At 34.0% G+C, this 19,160-nt stretch overlaps 1 protein-coding gene across 1 annotated transcript; it reads left to right on the top strand.

The window, feature by feature from the left end:
* The first annotated feature begins 1,429 nt into the window (after window positions 1–1,429).
* LOC138700572 (clotting factor G alpha subunit-like) lies at window positions 1,430–18,817 on the top strand. Its single transcript, XM_069827154.1, has 5 exons — window positions 1,430–1,587; window positions 2,716–2,889; window positions 5,044–5,274; window positions 17,079–17,252; window positions 18,483–18,817. Exons 2-5 carry the CDS (start codon window positions 2,732–2,734, stop codon window positions 18,715–18,717), a joined length of 798 nt encoding a protein of 265 aa, XP_069683255.1. The 5' UTR covers window positions 1,430–1,587; window positions 2,716–2,731; the 3' UTR covers window positions 18,718–18,817.
* The last annotated feature ends 343 nt before the right edge of the window (window positions 18,818–19,160 follow it).

The raw sequence follows: 19,160 nt of genomic DNA, 5'->3' as shown, positions 1-19,160 counted from the left end.
AACCTGTTATGATGCATATAATGATTCAAATAATGGACTTAAATTAATAAAATAAATGATTTAACATAAATTATCTTTCTATCAACGAAAATAAAACCATAATTATTCCATTCTCATTGTATGAAAAATGTAACAAACCTCCTACATCTACATTAAGTATTAAATTACATAATTCAGATTGTTGTCTTATACAGTGTAAATGTCCGATTATTAAAGAGTCCTCTGAAGTTAAGTATTTAGTCATAATTTTCGATAATCATTTAAAATGGAACCAACACATTAATTACCTTTGTAATAAATTACGTAAAATAGTATATTATTTTGTTTTATTGAGGAATTACTTGTCAATAAGTTTATTACGTACAATATATTTAACTTTATTTCAATCGGTAATTATGTATGGAATTACAGGATGAGGTAGCTCATTTAAATCCAATTTTAATCCACTATATTTATTACAGAAGAAAATAATTAAAATATGTCTTCATAAACCTATTTATTTTCCATCTCAAAATTTGTTTCTAGACTTTAATGTACTTAACGTAAGACAAATTTATTATATTGTATTAATAAAATTCGTACATAAAAATCGAAATAATTTTGAATTGTATTCTCACAGTTATGAAACAAAAGGTATGAATTCTTTAAGATTGTTTGAACCAAAATGCAACACTGTTACAGTATTTAATCATAGTAGTAATTTAGACCCAAGAATATATAACAAATTTATATTTAAATATCCTAATCTTGTCAATTCTAATAGTTCTAGTATTATATTGAAAAAGTTATGTATGGATTTTATAAAAATTGAAAAATTGTGAATTTAAATTTATATACTACGAGTATAATTGCACAGTAGACATAAGACAAATTGTATTGTATAATTATTAATTTCAATTCAGGAATCCGCCCCTGAGCACGAGTTCTACTCTTTCAGGGGCGAGCTAAATTTTTTCTGTATGTATTATATTTTATGTTACATACATACATAGTCTTCTTTCAAATTTATTTATTTATTTATTTATTTATTTATTATAATGATTAGCAAAATAATAAATAAATAAATAAATTTGAAAGAAGACTATGTATGTATGTATGTATGTATGTATGTATGTATGTATGTAATTGTTAACTGCGATGTTATTAAGAATCAAAACGGCTGGTCGTAACAAGATTAGTCCCACCTCCTTACAATCCACTTCGACAGGACTCAGTGGTGAGATGTTCAAAGGAGGAAATTGTCTCACAGATATCAACATCCGCATTTCTACCAGCCCATCCTATCACGAAGTGCGGAAATGAGGGGAAGAGTAGGCTAGATTTAACTACAAACTTACTGCTCCAAACTGCAAGATTTCGCAGAAAAAATATCTTACGTGAATAATTAAACAGCAATGTGAATTTAAAGTTAAAACATTGCTACATACTGATTGCACACAGTTACTGTAAAATTCTCTCCGACTCCTAGAAATGAATTATCACGTGATACACGATTAGATAGCGTCTATACGTATTGTATATAACGCGGTCTGCCCCAGGTCTGGTATCAGAGTATAGTTCTCATCCGAACAGCAACTCAACTACAGGGTGAGTACCATATCTTTGATATTATCATACTCTGAATTACTGGTGAAATACAGGGTGATTCAGGAGGAGTTACCGCCACTTATGGAGCTTATGTTCGAAGACATTTTGAGCAAAAATGTCATATAAATATGGGTCCTATTCTCAAAATATTGAGAGTTACACTAATTTGAAGTTGTTTGTAAACTACTTTTTTCTTTAATTTCAAGGGTAAACGAATATTATAAATAGAGACTGAACTATTCAAAAGTATCATTTTTTAATTGGCTAATATTCTAAAGCTAGCTTCTTAATTGTTTCGTATAATATTTTCTTTTCAATTACAAAATTACATTATTTTTATGCAGTTATCACAACAATTGTTACAAATCACTCTACTCTTGTAAATCCTTTAAGACTATAGGCCTATTATCAGGTTGCAAAATTGAAGAGTCCAGAATCAAGTCACTAGAAATAGTATGATTTGTAACAATTGTTGTGATAAGTGTGTAAGAATACTGTCATTTTCTAGTTAACAATTTAAATAAAGATTAGGATACTAGTTAATTAAAAAATGATTCTTCTGGATAGTTCATTCTCTACTTGTAATATTCTTGTCCCTTTAAAACTAAAGGAAAAAAGGTATTTTACAAACAAATTCAAATTAGTGTAACTCTGAAATTATTGAAAATAAGACCCATGTTTATACGGAATATTTTGTTCAAAATGTTTTCGGAAATAAGCTCTATAAGTGGCGACAACTCCTCCTGAATTACCCTGTATAAGAGCTTGTAATAGCCTATAAGGGTATAAGTTCTTAATGTGCCTTTTTTTTTAATATGCGGTATAACGCATCTGGCTTGTCTTCGTTAACGATAAGTAAAAGAGTTATTCAAAGAGGCCTACTAATGTAATGGAACATTTTTAACTCTTTACTTAGGAGTAAACGTAATTTATATCCAGATATATCGCCCCAACAACCGTTTATTACTACCTGAAACCAATAGTTAAAACGTTTTAACTACAATTAAAATTTAATTACGTATGTAAAAAAGCTCTTTCAAGTTCAAAATCTAAATTTATGAACATCAAACGATTGAAACTAGCTTAAATCAGGATATGTTCAAGAAACACTTTGTGTTGATTTTACAGAAATCATCGATCAACAATGGCTTTCTACATACAGAACGTGGGATCTGGTAAATATTTGGACGTCAAGGATAACAACAAAGGCGATGGAGCAGAGGTCATCCTGTTTGAATTCAAGGGCGAGGAGAACCAACAGTGGAAGTACAAGAAAGGCATGATCCAAAGCAAACTCAACGGGTACGTGGTGATGTCAACAGCTTCTGATACCATAAATTCAGTCCGAGGCCCTACTGTTCACGTAACATGGGTCATGAGTCTCGTTTTCTTTGAGTTTCTCTGTATTTACACCGTAATTTTATTTCTTGTTTTTTTTTTATTTCATCAGTAGCTCTTGTCTGTACAATTTCCTATATGCCATAGAGATTGGCAATAGCTCTTTTTTGGATAAACTGACATATTTTGCAGAATAATCAGTCAGGAGAACTTTCTATATGTCATACAGATTGATAATGGTTCTTATTTATACAATATCTGACATATTTTGCAGACTGATTAGGAGCTCTTGTCTGGACAACTTCGTAACTCATACAGATTGATAATGGCTCTTTTTTATACAAGATCTGACATATTTTGCAGACTGATCAGTAGCTCTTGTCTGGAAAACTTTCTATATGTCATACAGACTGATAACGGCTCTTGTTTATACAATATCTGACAAATTTTGCAGACTGATTAGGAGCTCTTGTCTGGACAACTTCCTAAGTCATAGAGATTGATAACGGCTCTTTTTTTACACAAGATCTGACATATTTTTCAGACTGATCAGTAACTCTTGTCTGGAAAACTTTCTATATGTCATACAGACTGATAATGCTCTTGTTTATAAAATATCTGACATATTTTTCAGACCGATCAGTAACTCTTGTCTGGAAAACTTTCTATATGTCATACAGACTGATAATGCTCTTGTTTATAAAAGATCTGACATATTTTTCAGACTGATCAGTAACTCTTGTCTGGAAAACTTTCTATATGTCATACAGACTGATAACTCTCTTGTTTATACAAGATCTGACATATTTTGCAGATGATCAGTAGCTCTTGTCTGGAAAACGTTCTATATGTCATACAGACTGATAATGCTTTTGTTTATACAAGATCTGACACATTTTTCAGACTGATCAGTAGCTCTTGTCTGGAAAACGTTCTATATGTCATACAGACTGATAATGCTTTTGTTTATACAAGATCTGACACATTTTTCAGACTGATCAGTAGCTCTTGTCTGGAAAACTTTCTATATATCATACAGACTGATAACGCTCTTGTTAATACAAGATCTGACATATTTTTCAGACTGATCAGTAGTTCTTGTCTGGACAACTTCCTATATGCCATACAGATTGATAATGGAACCTGTTTGGACAAGGCCTGATGTATTTCACAGAGTGGTCAGTGGTTTTTAACCCAACAAGTTTTAATATACCGTACAGATTAATAATGACTCTTGTTTGGACAAAATCTTAATCTTTCACAGATCAGCTTTTGCATGGACAATTTCTAATATATCGTATGGACTAATAATGATTCTTATGTTAACAAGATCTGACATATTTTATAGACTGATCAGTGGTTTTGGTTCTTGTTTTGCGGCTCTTATAACAGACCAGCTGTGGCAAATTGCACAGATTCATTAATCATTAGCAATAATTTATTGTTGACTGGAGAATATATAACAGATATTAATTAGTCAATATACTTTGAACTATCTCCAAAATGTTATATATATTAATGAATCGCCCATCGGTGTAATCTAGGAGTTAGCGAACGGGACTCGTGCTTCGGGGCTCCTCTCGGACGTTGTTTCGAATCCTGCTTACATTGATCGTGTCTTTCCACAGGTTTTCATTCACTGTAAGTGAAATCTCATTTCAAAATTTCGGACCTACCGACGCGCGACGCTAGAAAATCGCGCAGTTGGCATTGCGTCGAATTAAAAGAAACAGCGAGTTGTTTGGACAAACTTTCATACTTTTTTTTTCGAATTGATTAATGGCCCTAATTTGGACAACTTATAATATTCCAGGATTCATTAGTATCTCTTTCTTTAACAAGGTACAACGTGTTTTACAGATTGACTAGTGACCCAACTGTACATTTTTTGATAGAAAAGTAATTCTTCTCCGCGTATTAATTTCTGGTTCTTCCTTGTACAAACTTTGGTTATTACAAAGATTCATAATGACTCTACTTCTACAGTTCCTGATGTATTGTCTAGCTCTTCTGTGCACACGTTATGACGTATTACAAGTTTCTATAGTGATTAATGTCCCGCAAACTTCACACTTATGATGCAGATGCGACATTTACAGATTATTTTGTGCCCCACAGGAAGGCTTTGGATATCAAGGGAGGTTCAGACTTGGGACAGATCGTGATGTGGAAGGCCAACGGTGGCGATAATCAGAAGTGGTTCTTCGATGACGACTTCACCATCCGAAGCGGCATGGGGACGGTTTTGGACGTCACTAACGGTAATACAGACAACTATGCTACCCTGCAGAGTCACCCCAAGCACGGAGGAGCCAACCAGAAGTTCCGTGTCGTGCCCGTCAACGATGACTGAGCTGTTTCCACCCTTCTCATCCCACCTCCATAATCTCAACCACATCTTTATACTGCCTGTAACTCATAATAAATGTCATAATAAAATATATTTATTACAATTCGCTTTCTGGTCTTTATTCCTAGCGTTGGATATGAATTTTATAGTTCATTGTTAAACTACCGGTGCAGTAATTGAACAACGGCACTGGGTTTGATAACCTTCAAGATAAGTGCAGATTTATATCCACAGTAATCACATTTCCACCTTTGTCCTTCTTTCAGTCCTTTCAGACCAGTATGTGTAATCCATAAGTTAATAGATAAATGTTTTTCATCATTTCATTGAAAGTGTGATCCCAAAGAGCGTTAGGTTCATTTTTATGGAAGGACTGGGCTAGTTTTTGTATCTACCGGTCTACGGACTGAGCGAGTTTTCAAGTCATATGCACAATAATACAAACTTTTAGACAAGGATTGACGTTGTTTTGAAAGAAAACAAGTTTAAAATATAATGATATAGGTCTCAAACTACATCATATATACGCCTATAAATCATAAAAATGGCCAAATGGACTGGGCGAGTTTTGAGTTCACACTCGATTGAATCATTATTTAAAGAAACAAAATAAAAGGGCACCAGGTATATTTATTTTCAGCCTCAGACGCTAAATAACCTAAATGTTGATACAGCGTCGTAAAATAACCCAATAAAATAAAAAAAAATATTTGTCCACCTGGTAATTTAATTTGGATTTTAAAGTTCTGATATAAACTTTGTGTAGTTCTCATTATATGTGGGTGTACATGTTCCTCCTGTAATATCTGCCATAGTTTATTTCGGTTTACATTGTCATAATGCCTTTTCATAGTCTATAAATAACAATTATAATGAAGATTAAATTCTCTCCTTTTTTCAATAATTTGTTGTAGGGTAAATATGGCATCTATAGTGCTCCTTCCCTGCCTGAATCCGCATTGTTCCTCTTCCAAAAAGGTTTCGCTAAATGCCGATAGTTTGTTTTTAATTATGTTGGCGTATAATTTGGATACAGTTGAGAGTAGGGTAATGCCTCTATAATTATCACATTTGTTTTATGTCCCTCTTATGTACATTAATTAATAACATTAATAACACAGTAATATTTAAAATAATTGTGAAATTGTAAGAAATATGCAGTTTACGGAAATTTCATAGTCCTTTTGTGATAAAGAATTCCGTACTGTAACACAATTATGAAGTCAACTTGAACGGAAAATTTACATCAGGTGGGAAGGCAGATATTGACCAACAGCACGTTTAGTTTTGAAATCAGCAATGTCACCTTATCGTCCTCATAACTTTCAAAGTAACTCTTTGTACACAAGATAACAATACAAAACTGCAAAGGCTACATATAATTAGTCAAGCTCATCATTTCCCGTTTTCTACACCCACTAACTACAAACTTTCCACCTCGACGAAACGAATGACGAAATAAAATGAATGACAATTTTAACTCTTTCTCCATGTGGGTTCATACGTTTGGATTAAGGTTTAGCCCAGAAAAATCTCAGTCTATTGTAATGGGACACCAACATCTGCTTGGAACATTTAACCGCGATAATCTACTACACACAACGCTAAATGGTAAATTAATAGAATATTCTGAAACCGGTAAGAATCTTGATTTCTTTATGGACAGTGATCTAAATTGAAATAGTCAGGTAACATACATATGTAAGAACATATTCTCGTTGCTCCATTCTTTACCGGTACCCTAAAAAAATTCTTATTCAAACACTTGTGATGTTCCATTTTGATTTTTGCGATTTCTTGCTGACCGCGTCTGACCGCGAAACCAGGTGGCCCCGGTTCAAATCCCGTCAGGGCAAGTTACCTGGTTGAGGTTTTCTCCGGGTTTTCCCTCAACCCATTATTAGCAAATGCTGGATAACTATCAGTGCTGGACCTCGGACTCATTTCACCGGCATTATCACCTTCATCTCATTCAGACTTTAAATAACCTGAGATGTTGATACAGTGTCGTAAAATAACCCATCTTGGATCGTTATATGCTGTGAAAGGAATACACTCAAACATAATTATATATATTTGAGGTGAAGAACACCTCTTATAGCAGAGAACTTTAAGATCTCAGAAAGTTCCACAAAGAATTAGATAGATCTATATTTCGTTCAGTTGTGTGTAGGCCTCTATGAGAGAGATGGAAATGGCATAGGGAGAAAAAGATAGATAAGATAAGAATTGTAATTTTCAGGTTAATCAGCATGGACTGTATCTGTGATTCATAAATATAATTTATTACTCTCTGTGTCTACTCTGAATTGTTTTCTCTCTACACGAACCTTGGCTGCAACAAAACTGCATTTGATGGAAAAATACGGGCCATCCTCACCTCTTTAAAACAATGTTAATCTGCAGACTGTCATATTTCAATCACTGTGTTGTACTATCCGATTCTAAAGCAGTCATCCAGGCCGTAACAAAACTCAGTCTTTCCATAGCTTCAAGAGACAGAGAGGAATGCTGGGAAATATTAGGACAACTTCACAGCTACAACAAAACCATTGCAAGTAATTGGTTAACTAGCGGAATTTACTCGTGTTAATTATGTAAGTCTGTGCGGCTTACAGCTGTTTCGGTGCTTTATCACACCATCCTCAGAGCCTACTAGATCTCGGCGTCATCTCGAACTTCTCTGCCTGTTGTGTGGGTGCGTTTGATTGTTGAAAAGTGTTGAAAAGTGGAGTCAAATTGTGTGTGTGTACTGAAATTGATCTGTGTGTTGAGAATTTGATCGGGGTGTGTTTTAGTGTGCTTGTATATTTCATATTGTTCCAGTGTGTTGAGTTTTTGGTTCTTGGTTTTGTGTGTAGGATTTCCATGTACGCATTTATGTTATTATATGTATGGTTAGCATTGGTTATGTGATCGGCGTATGTAGCTGTAATGTGTCCTCTGGTTATTGCTTTAATGTGTTCTTTGTATCGAGTTTGGAATGATCTGCCTGTCTGTCCAATGTAGAAACTGTCGCAACTATTGTATGTGAGTTTGTATACGCCTGTGTGGTTATATTTATTTGTTTGTGTTGTTTGTGTGTTGAGGTGTCTTTGTAGTGTGTTTTCTGTTCTGTAATGCTATGTTGTATTTCTGCTTTCTGAATGAAGATGTGATCTTATGTGTGCTTTTGTTTTCATATGTTAGTGTGATGTATTTCTTGTGTTCTTGTATTTGTGTTGTGTTTTGGGTGTTTTTGTGTTTGTTAAGTTTTTGTTTTGTCTTTCTTATGATGCTGTCTATTATGTTCGGATTGTAACCGGTTTCTTGTGCTATGTATTTGATTGTGTTCACTTCTTCATTGTAGTGTTGTTGGCTCATGGGTATGTAGAGTAATCTGTGTACCATTGTTCTGAATACAGAGAAGTTCGAGATGACGCCGAGATATAGTAGGCTCTGAGGATGGTGTGATGAAGCACCGAAACAGCTGTAAGTCGCACAGACTTACATAATTAACACGAGTAAGTTCCGCTAGTTAACCAATTACTTATAATAAAGTGTTAAAAGTAGTGTACGCAATATTAAAAATGGAAAACCATTGATTTAATGAATGTTGTCACCTTAGCAAAGACTTTAGAAACCTTATTACTAACATACATGACGTTCTGTTAGAAAGGTTCTCTCTATAGTTATTTCAAGACACCTGGCCTTCAACAGAACTCAGCTACCGATACTTGTGATAATCCACACCCCCCCCCCTTCGCGACTTGGATGTGTGATTACTATTGTTCAGTAATGTAAATTTTAGAATAGAAGGATTTGTAATTTTCCACTCTGTGTTTCTGTATGTATTACACTTCCGGACAAATATGATGTAATAAGACAATATGCCTACTGTAACTTATTAGTAAAGTTGACAGATGAGTAGCTTAATATCAAAGACGGACATCTGACCTCAATCGAAATTTAGATAGTTGTGGCTTTTTATACAATTTTTCATGCTCTTTCCAGTTATAGTAAAACCATATGCAAACTCTAACACTACATTTATAAAATAAATTGTGTTAAATATTACAAAGAACACTGTAAATTTAAAAATTGACTCTAGATCAAAACTATGGAGACGACAGATGTCCGTCTTTGATATTAAGCTACTCAAATGACCTTCGTGTTTAGATTCATTTATTGTGTTAAATATCATTATAAAAAGTGTAATTTTAAGCTGATCTTTTACATTCTATTTTACTATGTTTTATTGTTAAAATCTAGAGAATTTATTTATTTTAACGTAGTCCTATGCATATGTACAAACACTAGCAATGGAAATCATTTAACTTATTAATACAGCTTTATACAGATAATTCGTTATCTCGTGAAACCTAATGCATGCGTGCGCCGTAGTAAGAACTTTATGGTGGCGGTATATGAGCTAGCTAGCTGCAAGTTGAAACATAGCGAGGGAGGGAAGGTCTTCAATCCACTTTGACCTTCCCCTCACGCGCAGGTAGATTTCAGAAGATATCGAATAGCCTATATCATAAATATAAGCAGTTGAGTTGGCAGACTGTGTTCCTGTTCCTAGCATGTCACCATGGACTCTGAGGGCCATATTCATAGACATTCTTAGCGCGGGCTTCCGGTGGATGATCAGCGAACTAACGTTTTTCGTATTCATAAACCAGTGTTAGCGATATGATATGATATGATATGATATGATATGATATGATATGATATGATATGATATGATATGATATGATATGATATGATATGATATGATATGATATGATATGATATGATATGATATATGATATGATTCCTGTACAAGTAATCAGCCGATAGCCGGGGCTAGTTTAGCCCGCTCGTAGCGCGGACTAGCGAAATGTCTATGCATAGCACCCTGAGCGTCTAACGAAGCACTGTCAGCAATAATTTCTATATGGGAGAGATGCTGGGGAACAAGGAACTAATGCGACGCCTCCAAGACTGATTTTCGTCTCTAGTTTTTGTCATTATTATTTATTTGTTCTCTTTCCTTTAGTTCTGTCTTTAGATTGTTAGGTTTACAGCCATTTTCTTTTTGTATGAGTTCCTCAGGGCCAATGACGTGAATCAAGCGTCACCTGCATTGAATTATTATTATTATATTATTACTTCCTGAAAATATAAAGCTCGGCAGAAACGGATTATTTAAAGTTGACAGTATTTTCGAATCATAAATCGTCCAATTATTTCTGCCTGACCCTGTATTTAGACTTGGAATGCACTCGTATTTAAACTTCGAATGCAGATCAGCCAAGTAAACTTAGATATAGCAGATTTTTGTATAGTAATACTGAAATAAATCATAGCCAGAGTTACGGGCCAAGGTTATACAACTCTATTATGACCTAGGTTATTATGAGTTTAATAAATTTAAAAAAAATTAAGCAAATTATTTAATTCTCTTTTCCTTTTTTCCTTTTCTTAATTTCAATACACTATTTATTCATTCTAACTTACATTCTGCGCCTGACTTCATTCTCTATTTTTATATTCTATTTTTATTGGTATCACTTATAAGATTCAAACCTGTCTTTGTATAGTTGACTAAACAACTGTAGTGAAATTAATAACTTCCATATTATTTTGTAAAGGCAGATTCACCAAATTTTGGCCACCGGTATATCTGGTTAATAATGGCAAATCTACAAAATTTCTTCTGTTAATAATAAGTGGTTTATAATTTGTTAATATTTTAATCAAAATTGTATCACAATTTCTTTCGTCACATTTTGGATTATTTTTAATTGATACTCACTTGTATGGTTCCATATATGCATGGGAGGAAAACTTACTATTAATAATAATAATAATAATAATAATTATTATTATTATTATTATTATTATTATTATTATTATTATTATTATTATTTATTTTAGCTGGCAGAGTTAAGGCCGTAAGGCCTTCTCTTCCACTCAACCAGCAAAAAGTATACATACATATGCATGAACTTACAAAGAATTCAACAATTTGATTTAGATAAAAGTTATATGTATACAAGAGTTACTTGCGAATTAAACAACAAAATACTATGAACTATTAATTAAACACTGAAATACAAACTATGTAGCAGAATTAAGCTAAAATACATAGAATGTTAATATATTTCAAATAATGTTAGATAATAGAAAGAGATTATTATGAGACAATTTTAAAAATACAGCACTATCAGGATGCATGTCTAAAGGAAGGAGTAACAATGTAGACAGTGATAGTTTAAGTCAGAATGATTGGAGTGAAATGCTAAGAAGGTTATCTTTTAAGCTGTTTTTAAAAGTGTTTATTGTCTTGCAGCCCCTAATACTTCGTGACAGGGAATTCCATTGTCGCGAGGTGGATACTGTAAAAGATGATGAATAACAAGATGTTCTATAAGAGGTATACTTAACACGTCACAGATAAGTGATCTGGTATTTACGTCGTGGTTAGAGTATAGATAAGAGAAACGAGATGAAAGGTAATTTGGGTTTTGCTGTAAAATGAATCAGCAGATAAATAGAATTAATTATTAAAAATAATGTAATAAAAATGATAAGTTAAAGTCTAGAAATTTACAGATTGATTTTACAGCAAAACCCAATACTAATTTTTGTTCCCATGTATATAAAGAGCCAAATAAATGAATATCAGTTAAAAATAATGTAAACTGTGGTGCGAGGGAATTTATAATAATTATGATACAATTTTGGCGCAAGGGACTTTATACAAAAAAGTATACACTATTTTATTAAGATATTAATAAAATAGAAACCACTTATCATAGGAGGATGATATTGTTATTATTAAAGAGATATAAGAGTGATAGAAATTTGGTGAGCTCAGCTTTAAAAATATAGAAGTTAGTAATTTCAATATTGTGTCCTCAAGGAACATAACAGAATTTTGAAAGGGGAAAGCCGAAAATGGACTTACCTAACAGCTACCACATGAGGGGGTGTATCGAAAGAATGAAAGAACAGCAGTGCAGGAAGGATCTCTGAAGATGTTCACAGCCTAGAAGAAAAGGTGAAATACTCAAAGGCGAAAGCTATTTTGCAAATATTAACATCACCTTTCGAACTGTTCATCCGTTACGAAGTGCGGAAATGTAAGGAAAAGTAGGCTAGAATTGACTACAGACTTCTTACGCCAAATCTTAAGATTTCGCAGAAAAAATTCTTGCATGGATAAGTAAATAAAATTATCAATTAAAGTTAAAACATTGCTACGCACGGATTGCGCACGGTTACTGTAAAATTGTCTCCGGCTCCTGGAACAGGAGGGAGCAGACGTGTTACCACGTGATATGTGATTAGATAATACTAATATGTACTGTATAAAACACGGTCTGTACCACGCCTGATATCAGAGTATAGTTCACATCTCAACAGCAACACTGAACTACAGGGTGAGTACCAGCTCTTTCATATTATCACACTCTGAACTACTGGACAAATTTTACAATACAATCATTAATAGGTTTCTCTTTAACAACTTGTTGTACAAGGTTTACTTCTTGCAATGTTAGAGACTTTTAAGTTGGACTCGAAGTTGATGAAATGTCATCTTTTTTTCTTTCTTTCTTTCTTTTGGGACATCACAAACAATGCAAGATACAATAGAAACTCGTTTCACTTCAACACTAATATATGATATTTATTATATTATAGATCACAGACAAAGTACATACAAGTAATCAATTGAACCCTTACATTACACACTTTATAATATTTTTTTACACAAAGATAATATATTATTTAAATACAATTTCTACAATTTACATATTTAATAAACATTTTTTTTTTTGTTTTATCTTGTTGCCCCTCAAAATGATATTTGTCCTCATGGAAGAACATAGCCTATAAAAGCTGTTGCTATTGTTAAAAATAAAATGATTACGCCTACTGATACACTTGCTTTTAGTTTTGTGCAAGACTCAACTCATTCTAGTATGTAATTACAATCAGTATTTGTTCACCTTCCTATTTCTTTATTTATTTATATATTTATTTATTTTCTTTTTTTTTCATTCAATTTTATTTCATTTATTCTTTCCATTCTAAATTTTAGTCAAAAAAGATATAAACCTAATTGCTTTTGCAATTTTGCATTATTATTATTCATCAGTTTTTTTATAGCTATTTCTTTATTTATTTGTAGGAACTTTTCATTTATAAATTTCATCCGTATATCTTCTGTATTTTGACATTCAAGAACGATGTGAATGTCATCTTCTCTCTGTCCACATAATATGCATGTGCCTTGAGGTATATTGCCTCTATTACTTCTTAATTTCCATCAACACGAACTAATATAGGCTAGGTACTTTTATTTTGCATTTCTCGGTATTTTATTGTTTATTGGTCCTTTTTTAGGAAATGTTCTATTTTTTTGTTGCTTATGAACGGACATTTTTACGGTGTAGCCGTAGACTACATTCGAGAATCTTCTACAGATTGCTTATATAATTCGATTGGTCGTACAAGAATTTCCCTTATGGTTGCATCAACCTTGACACTTGATCACGTGTGTTAGTGCTTCCTGTCATTCAAGGCAACAGAACAAATACTGCAGCCGCAGTTCTCACAGTCAGTACATTGTATCACACTTGTGAAAATGTCGAAAGAAAACAAAACAGACAAAGTTTCATGCGACAGTCGAATTTGGTGACAATGTATTTTCCACAGATTAAAATCATGGCAATTTTTTTAAATTATAATGTAATATTTTCAGAAATTTGAGGTCATTTTATAGATAATTTTCCTGTGATTTTAGATCATAAAACTTCCGAGCCCTACTTATAAGTCAACATTCGACAATTTTCAGACAGAATCCCCTTGACAAAGTCCTTTATGTGTAGTTACTGCCAAGGAAAACGTAAATACAAAAAAAAAACAACTGCCAATTCGAACTGTGAGATACAGAAAACAGCTTTCAAAAATTCATTAAAGCCTACATTAAAATAACATTTGTGCGAGATCGTGCGTATTTGCTTGGTTTCCGCACAAAACCAATCGGCGGAAAGTCTAAAATTCACATTCACTATTCCCAACCTAACACACATAACAATTTTCCCTCTTCTTACCGCTTAAGTGACATATTGATTTTACTGCTTTAGGCTTCTAACATATTATTTTTAGAGACGTTCAATATAGTAATAATTATAAATTGGAAACTTACCACTGCAATTTCACCTAAATTCCACTGTTAATTATTGTTTTTAAATATCTGCAAAAATTAAGTAAACTCTATAACTCCACTAAAGTTACTGCATTCGTGATGAAAGTAACATTAAGGAAGCCGTGAAAAAGTCAACAAGATTCCAGACTCATTACATAACCTTACCGTTTGTTTTAAGTTCGCATTTATAGACTGGGGGGGGGAAGACAGACGTATATCACGGCCAGCTGGAGTATAGTAAACACAGAAAACATTTTAAAGCAACAATGTTGAAGATAGATATTTTTGTTTTGCAAATTTGCCGTCATTGAACAGAAACCAAGATGGAGATTTCATTGCAACTAATTAGAAATTCCTCTTTCAGGTGTGTAATAAACGATCTTCGCACAAAATAATATACGATACACGAGCGGTATGTTTTCTTTCAATTCTCGGAAATTAAAAAAGCTCAACTACGTTTCGCTTTTTCAAACTTTTCCTCGAACATGAAAACTTCAACATACCGCTCTTGTAACGCATATTACTATTTGTCATAGTATTGCAGACCACATGCTTGAAAAAGATATCCGTTATCCTTCATTTCTCATGAACTACAGACAGATTAATTTATCATTTGAGAGCGGGTTGAGCGTATATGGACTCAATAAGTTATCAGTAATTTCATTTTCTCCACAGACGCTGAAACTGAACACTACGGGGAAATGATGCCTGGTAATCAAGTAGTCCCATTTTAATGTATTTTTTTTCGTACAGAATTATACTCTATCCACATTTTCATACAATCCTAGTCAACATGTTAGTCATATTTACATAAATATGATTTGAAATCTTGACAGTGTTGAACTTAGTGCGATAATGTTTGACATACTCACCGCGTAATACATGCAACCAATATTCCGCAGCTATAAATTGGTCTTATAATCAGCTAAAACAACGATTCTAACAGATATATTTTTCTGTTCGCGCTTGCCTGGTGTTAGATCTATTATGTAATTCCAGAAATGTGGATACTTCTGCATCTATGACACGGTTCAAGAACCAAACAATTTTACACCAAGTAGATTACTGTGAAATTATAAAATATATCACAACTGTCTTTCACAAAACAAATAATGAATTTTCCTTTATCGTAGTCCCACAAATTAGGGACGTTCTGCCTCCTATTTGGCGATGTATTATATTAATGGTGCTATTATTTTAGTACAAATTAAAGTCATCCAGACAAAATTACTTAATTCTGGAAAGAAAAGAATAATCTAATGCATGGATGGGCATCGTGCCTCACTTGAGAAATAATGCCTCATTGACCTTCACAGAGCTTATCGCTCTGAGTGACATCATCTTCACAGTCCCCGTTCCTCCCTCACGCAGCTCCTAGGCGTGGGCAGGTTCTATATCAGTTTCATAAGCAATATCAGTGGTGGCATAATGGCATTATCAAAGCAGTGTGTACGCGTTAGAAAACGATTATTTCATGAGAAATGGGAGGAAGAATTTTTTTGCTGTTTAGAAGGGGAGAACATACGATGTATGTTATGCTCGAAAATCCTATTAGGCATTAATAAATTTAATATACAACGACATTACTCCTTATGTCATAAAGAACATGCTGAATTAGAAGGTGAGGCAAATTAAATGTTATTTTTCGTACTATTCCGAAGAAAATTTATGATCTTAACATTTGCATAGTATACCAAATCGACCTTATACCTTAAACACGCTGCATTAAAATGTACGGGGAATTAAATGTTGTTTGTACGTATTATTTCCAAAAGAAATTTATAAAAAAAAAATTAAATGTGTGTAGAAAACCAAATATGATTTTCTTAAATTATTTTAGGTCGAGAACGTGCAAATCTATTAAGTAATCTTGATAAACGCCAGAATAATCAAGAAAATAAACGTAGACAACGTGATGGAATATTATTGGCTAGTTACGCAATTTCTCGCCTGCGATTTAAACCAATTCAGTGATGGAGAATTAGTAAAGAGGTTTATGATTAAAGCTGCCGAATTAATTTACCAAATTGAATAAAAGTTTTCGAGTCTCTCACGTTAACCAAGCGCTTTCCTAATAATTCGCCACTGACCGCCTTAGCGATTACGATAAGGTGACGCAGGTCACAGTAGTTTATATTTCCCATCCTACTCTGCAGTCTCCTCTCCTAGTAAACTAACTATTTCAAATCGAGTGCCTCACGTAACCGAAAATTGTGCCCATGTATGATCTAATGTATAAAAAAATGTATTTCTTCATAGAACTTTGAAAATCAAACTTGGGAGTAGACTTAATTTTTATCCAGACATTTTGCGTCAACAATCGTTCATAACTACCTAAAACCTACATCAACCAAGCGAGTTGGTTCAGACGGTAACGTTTGAAACTCGCATTCGGAGGTCCCGGATTCAAACCCCGTGACCGGCGAATCTGACGGTTTTTTTTTTTCATGGATTCCCTCCGTCACAAAAGGCGGATTTGAAATTTACATACCGTGATTCATCACCGCCTTAATCACTAATATCATAAACATTAATCAAAATCTAAAATAAGTTGTATTAAATCAAACTGTAGATAGCTTAATGCAGGATGTGTTCAAGAGGTATTTTGTATTGATTTTACAGAAATCATCCCCAAACAATGGCTTTCTACATACAGAACGTGGGATCTGGTAAATATTTGGACGTCAAGGAAAACAACACTGATGAGGGAGCAGAGGTCATTCTGTTTGAATTCAAGGGCGAGGAGAACCAACAGTGGAAGTACAAGAAAGGCATGATCTACAGCAAACTCAACGGGTACGTTGAGGCAATTTTAACAACTTCTGATACCGAACATCGTGATCAAATCCTGATATTCTTCTAAGATTTGTGGTGTGAAAAATATTTCTGCCTCATTTTCTCCCAACTTTTCTATTTTTATTTAGGCCGCCTTTTTATTTTTGTTTCTTTTCTACTTTCGTTCTTTTATCACATTCCTTTTGTTTCTAGTAAAATTATTTACTTTTTCTTTCTTTCGCCTATTCTTTTAATCTCACTTCTATCTGTTGTTTTATTTTATTTCTTTTCCTCCTCCTGTATGAAGATAAATCAAGAATACTTAGAGATAATATATTAGGTTTATTATTTATGGCTGTTATAGGTGGCAGTTTTCTTACTTTAATTATTTTCCTTACTTATTTGATGCTTTCATTATCACTTTATCTTAAAACGTTTGGCTCTGTTAAAGCTATTTTTAGGAGAATGAACTTTGTAAATAATTTTTCAACATACATTTACCTCACAATCTTAATAAGAAATATTATAGTGGTCAGCGTTTCCGACTATGAAACTAGTGGGTCTGGCATCGAATCCTGGTTGGGAGAAGTCGCCTGGTTGAGGTTTTTCTCCGGGGTCAACGCAGTAAGAGCAACTTTCGGAGCCGGGCCCTGGGTTCATTTCGCTGTCATAAACCTTCATCCATTCTGCCTACCAAATCATTCTATCACACAAGGCGACCAAATCCGACCAAATGAGTGCCGTGCATATTGGAGTGTAGCCAGTTGCACCTCAGCTTGCCTTGTTGGCGACTGTGATGAATAAATATGGGATCACCTCTACACACGCTATCGCTTACTACAAGTTTCTACAGTGGTTCAAGTCCTGAGAGGTTCACTGTTGTTGAGGCTGGGGATAAAACTGATCATTTCCAAAATAGTGTTTTCTTCAGGAAGCAGAAAAAACTGTATCAAGCCTCCACTTTACCCCAAAGTAATGTCCATTTTTATACAAAAAAGGTAATGAAAATATTGGCATTAGTATGACATGGAACTATACAGTTTTGATTGAAATACTGATTTTACCATACTGTTTCTCATGGAAATGACCGAGTTAGAATAAAAACAGTAAAATATTCAGAAAGATGCCTCTCTAAACCTACCGAACGTAAAAAAGTCATTTTTTTGTTTTCGATGGAAATGACCGGTTTTGTTCGCAACCTCACAGTTGTGGAGAAGAAGCGACACTTACAAATTGTTCTGTGCTCCACAGGTTGGTTTTGGATATCAAGGGCGGTTCAGAAACCGGGCAGATCGTGATGTGGAAGGCCAACGGCGGTGATAATCAGAAGTGGTTCTTCGATGATGACTTCACCATCCGAAGCGGTCTGGGGACGGTGTTGGACGTTTCCAACGCTGCTAGGGACAACCTATCACCACTGCAAGCTTACCCCAAGCACGGAGAAGACAACCAGAAGTTCCGCGTCGTGCCCGTCGACGATGACTGAATTTCTCCCTTCTAATCCCACCTCCATAATCTCAACCATGACATCTTTATATTACTTGTAACTCAATCATATATGTCACAATAAAATATATTTATTACAACTTGCTTTGTGCTCTTCACTCTTGAATTCTATAGTTTATTGCTGAAGTAGCGGTGTAGTAATTCAATGGCCAGGGCATAGTTGCGCCCCACGGTCAGATAAGATTCAGCAGATAAAAAAGGATCCCTGTTTTGTGGGCATAGTTGCGCCCCGTTCCCATCAGGTAGAGAAAGGGGCATCGAATAGTTGTGCCCCGTTCCCATCAGGTAGAGAAAGGGGCATGGCATAGTTGCGCCCCGATGAAATAGGTAGAGAAAAAGACACTACGGAAACTCGAGTCTCATAATCAACCAACCTTATTGATTTCTTATTCGATTTAATATTTATTAAAATGAATACAATGA

This window comes from Periplaneta americana, chromosome 5, assembly GCF_040183065.1.
Source record: "Periplaneta americana isolate PAMFEO1 chromosome 5, P.americana_PAMFEO1_priV1, whole genome shotgun sequence".
Lineage (NCBI taxonomy): Eukaryota > Metazoa > Arthropoda > Insecta > Blattodea > Blattidae > Periplaneta > Periplaneta americana.
The sequence above is the reverse complement of the archived record's forward strand: the minus strand, read 5'-3'. Positions and strand labels throughout refer to the sequence as shown.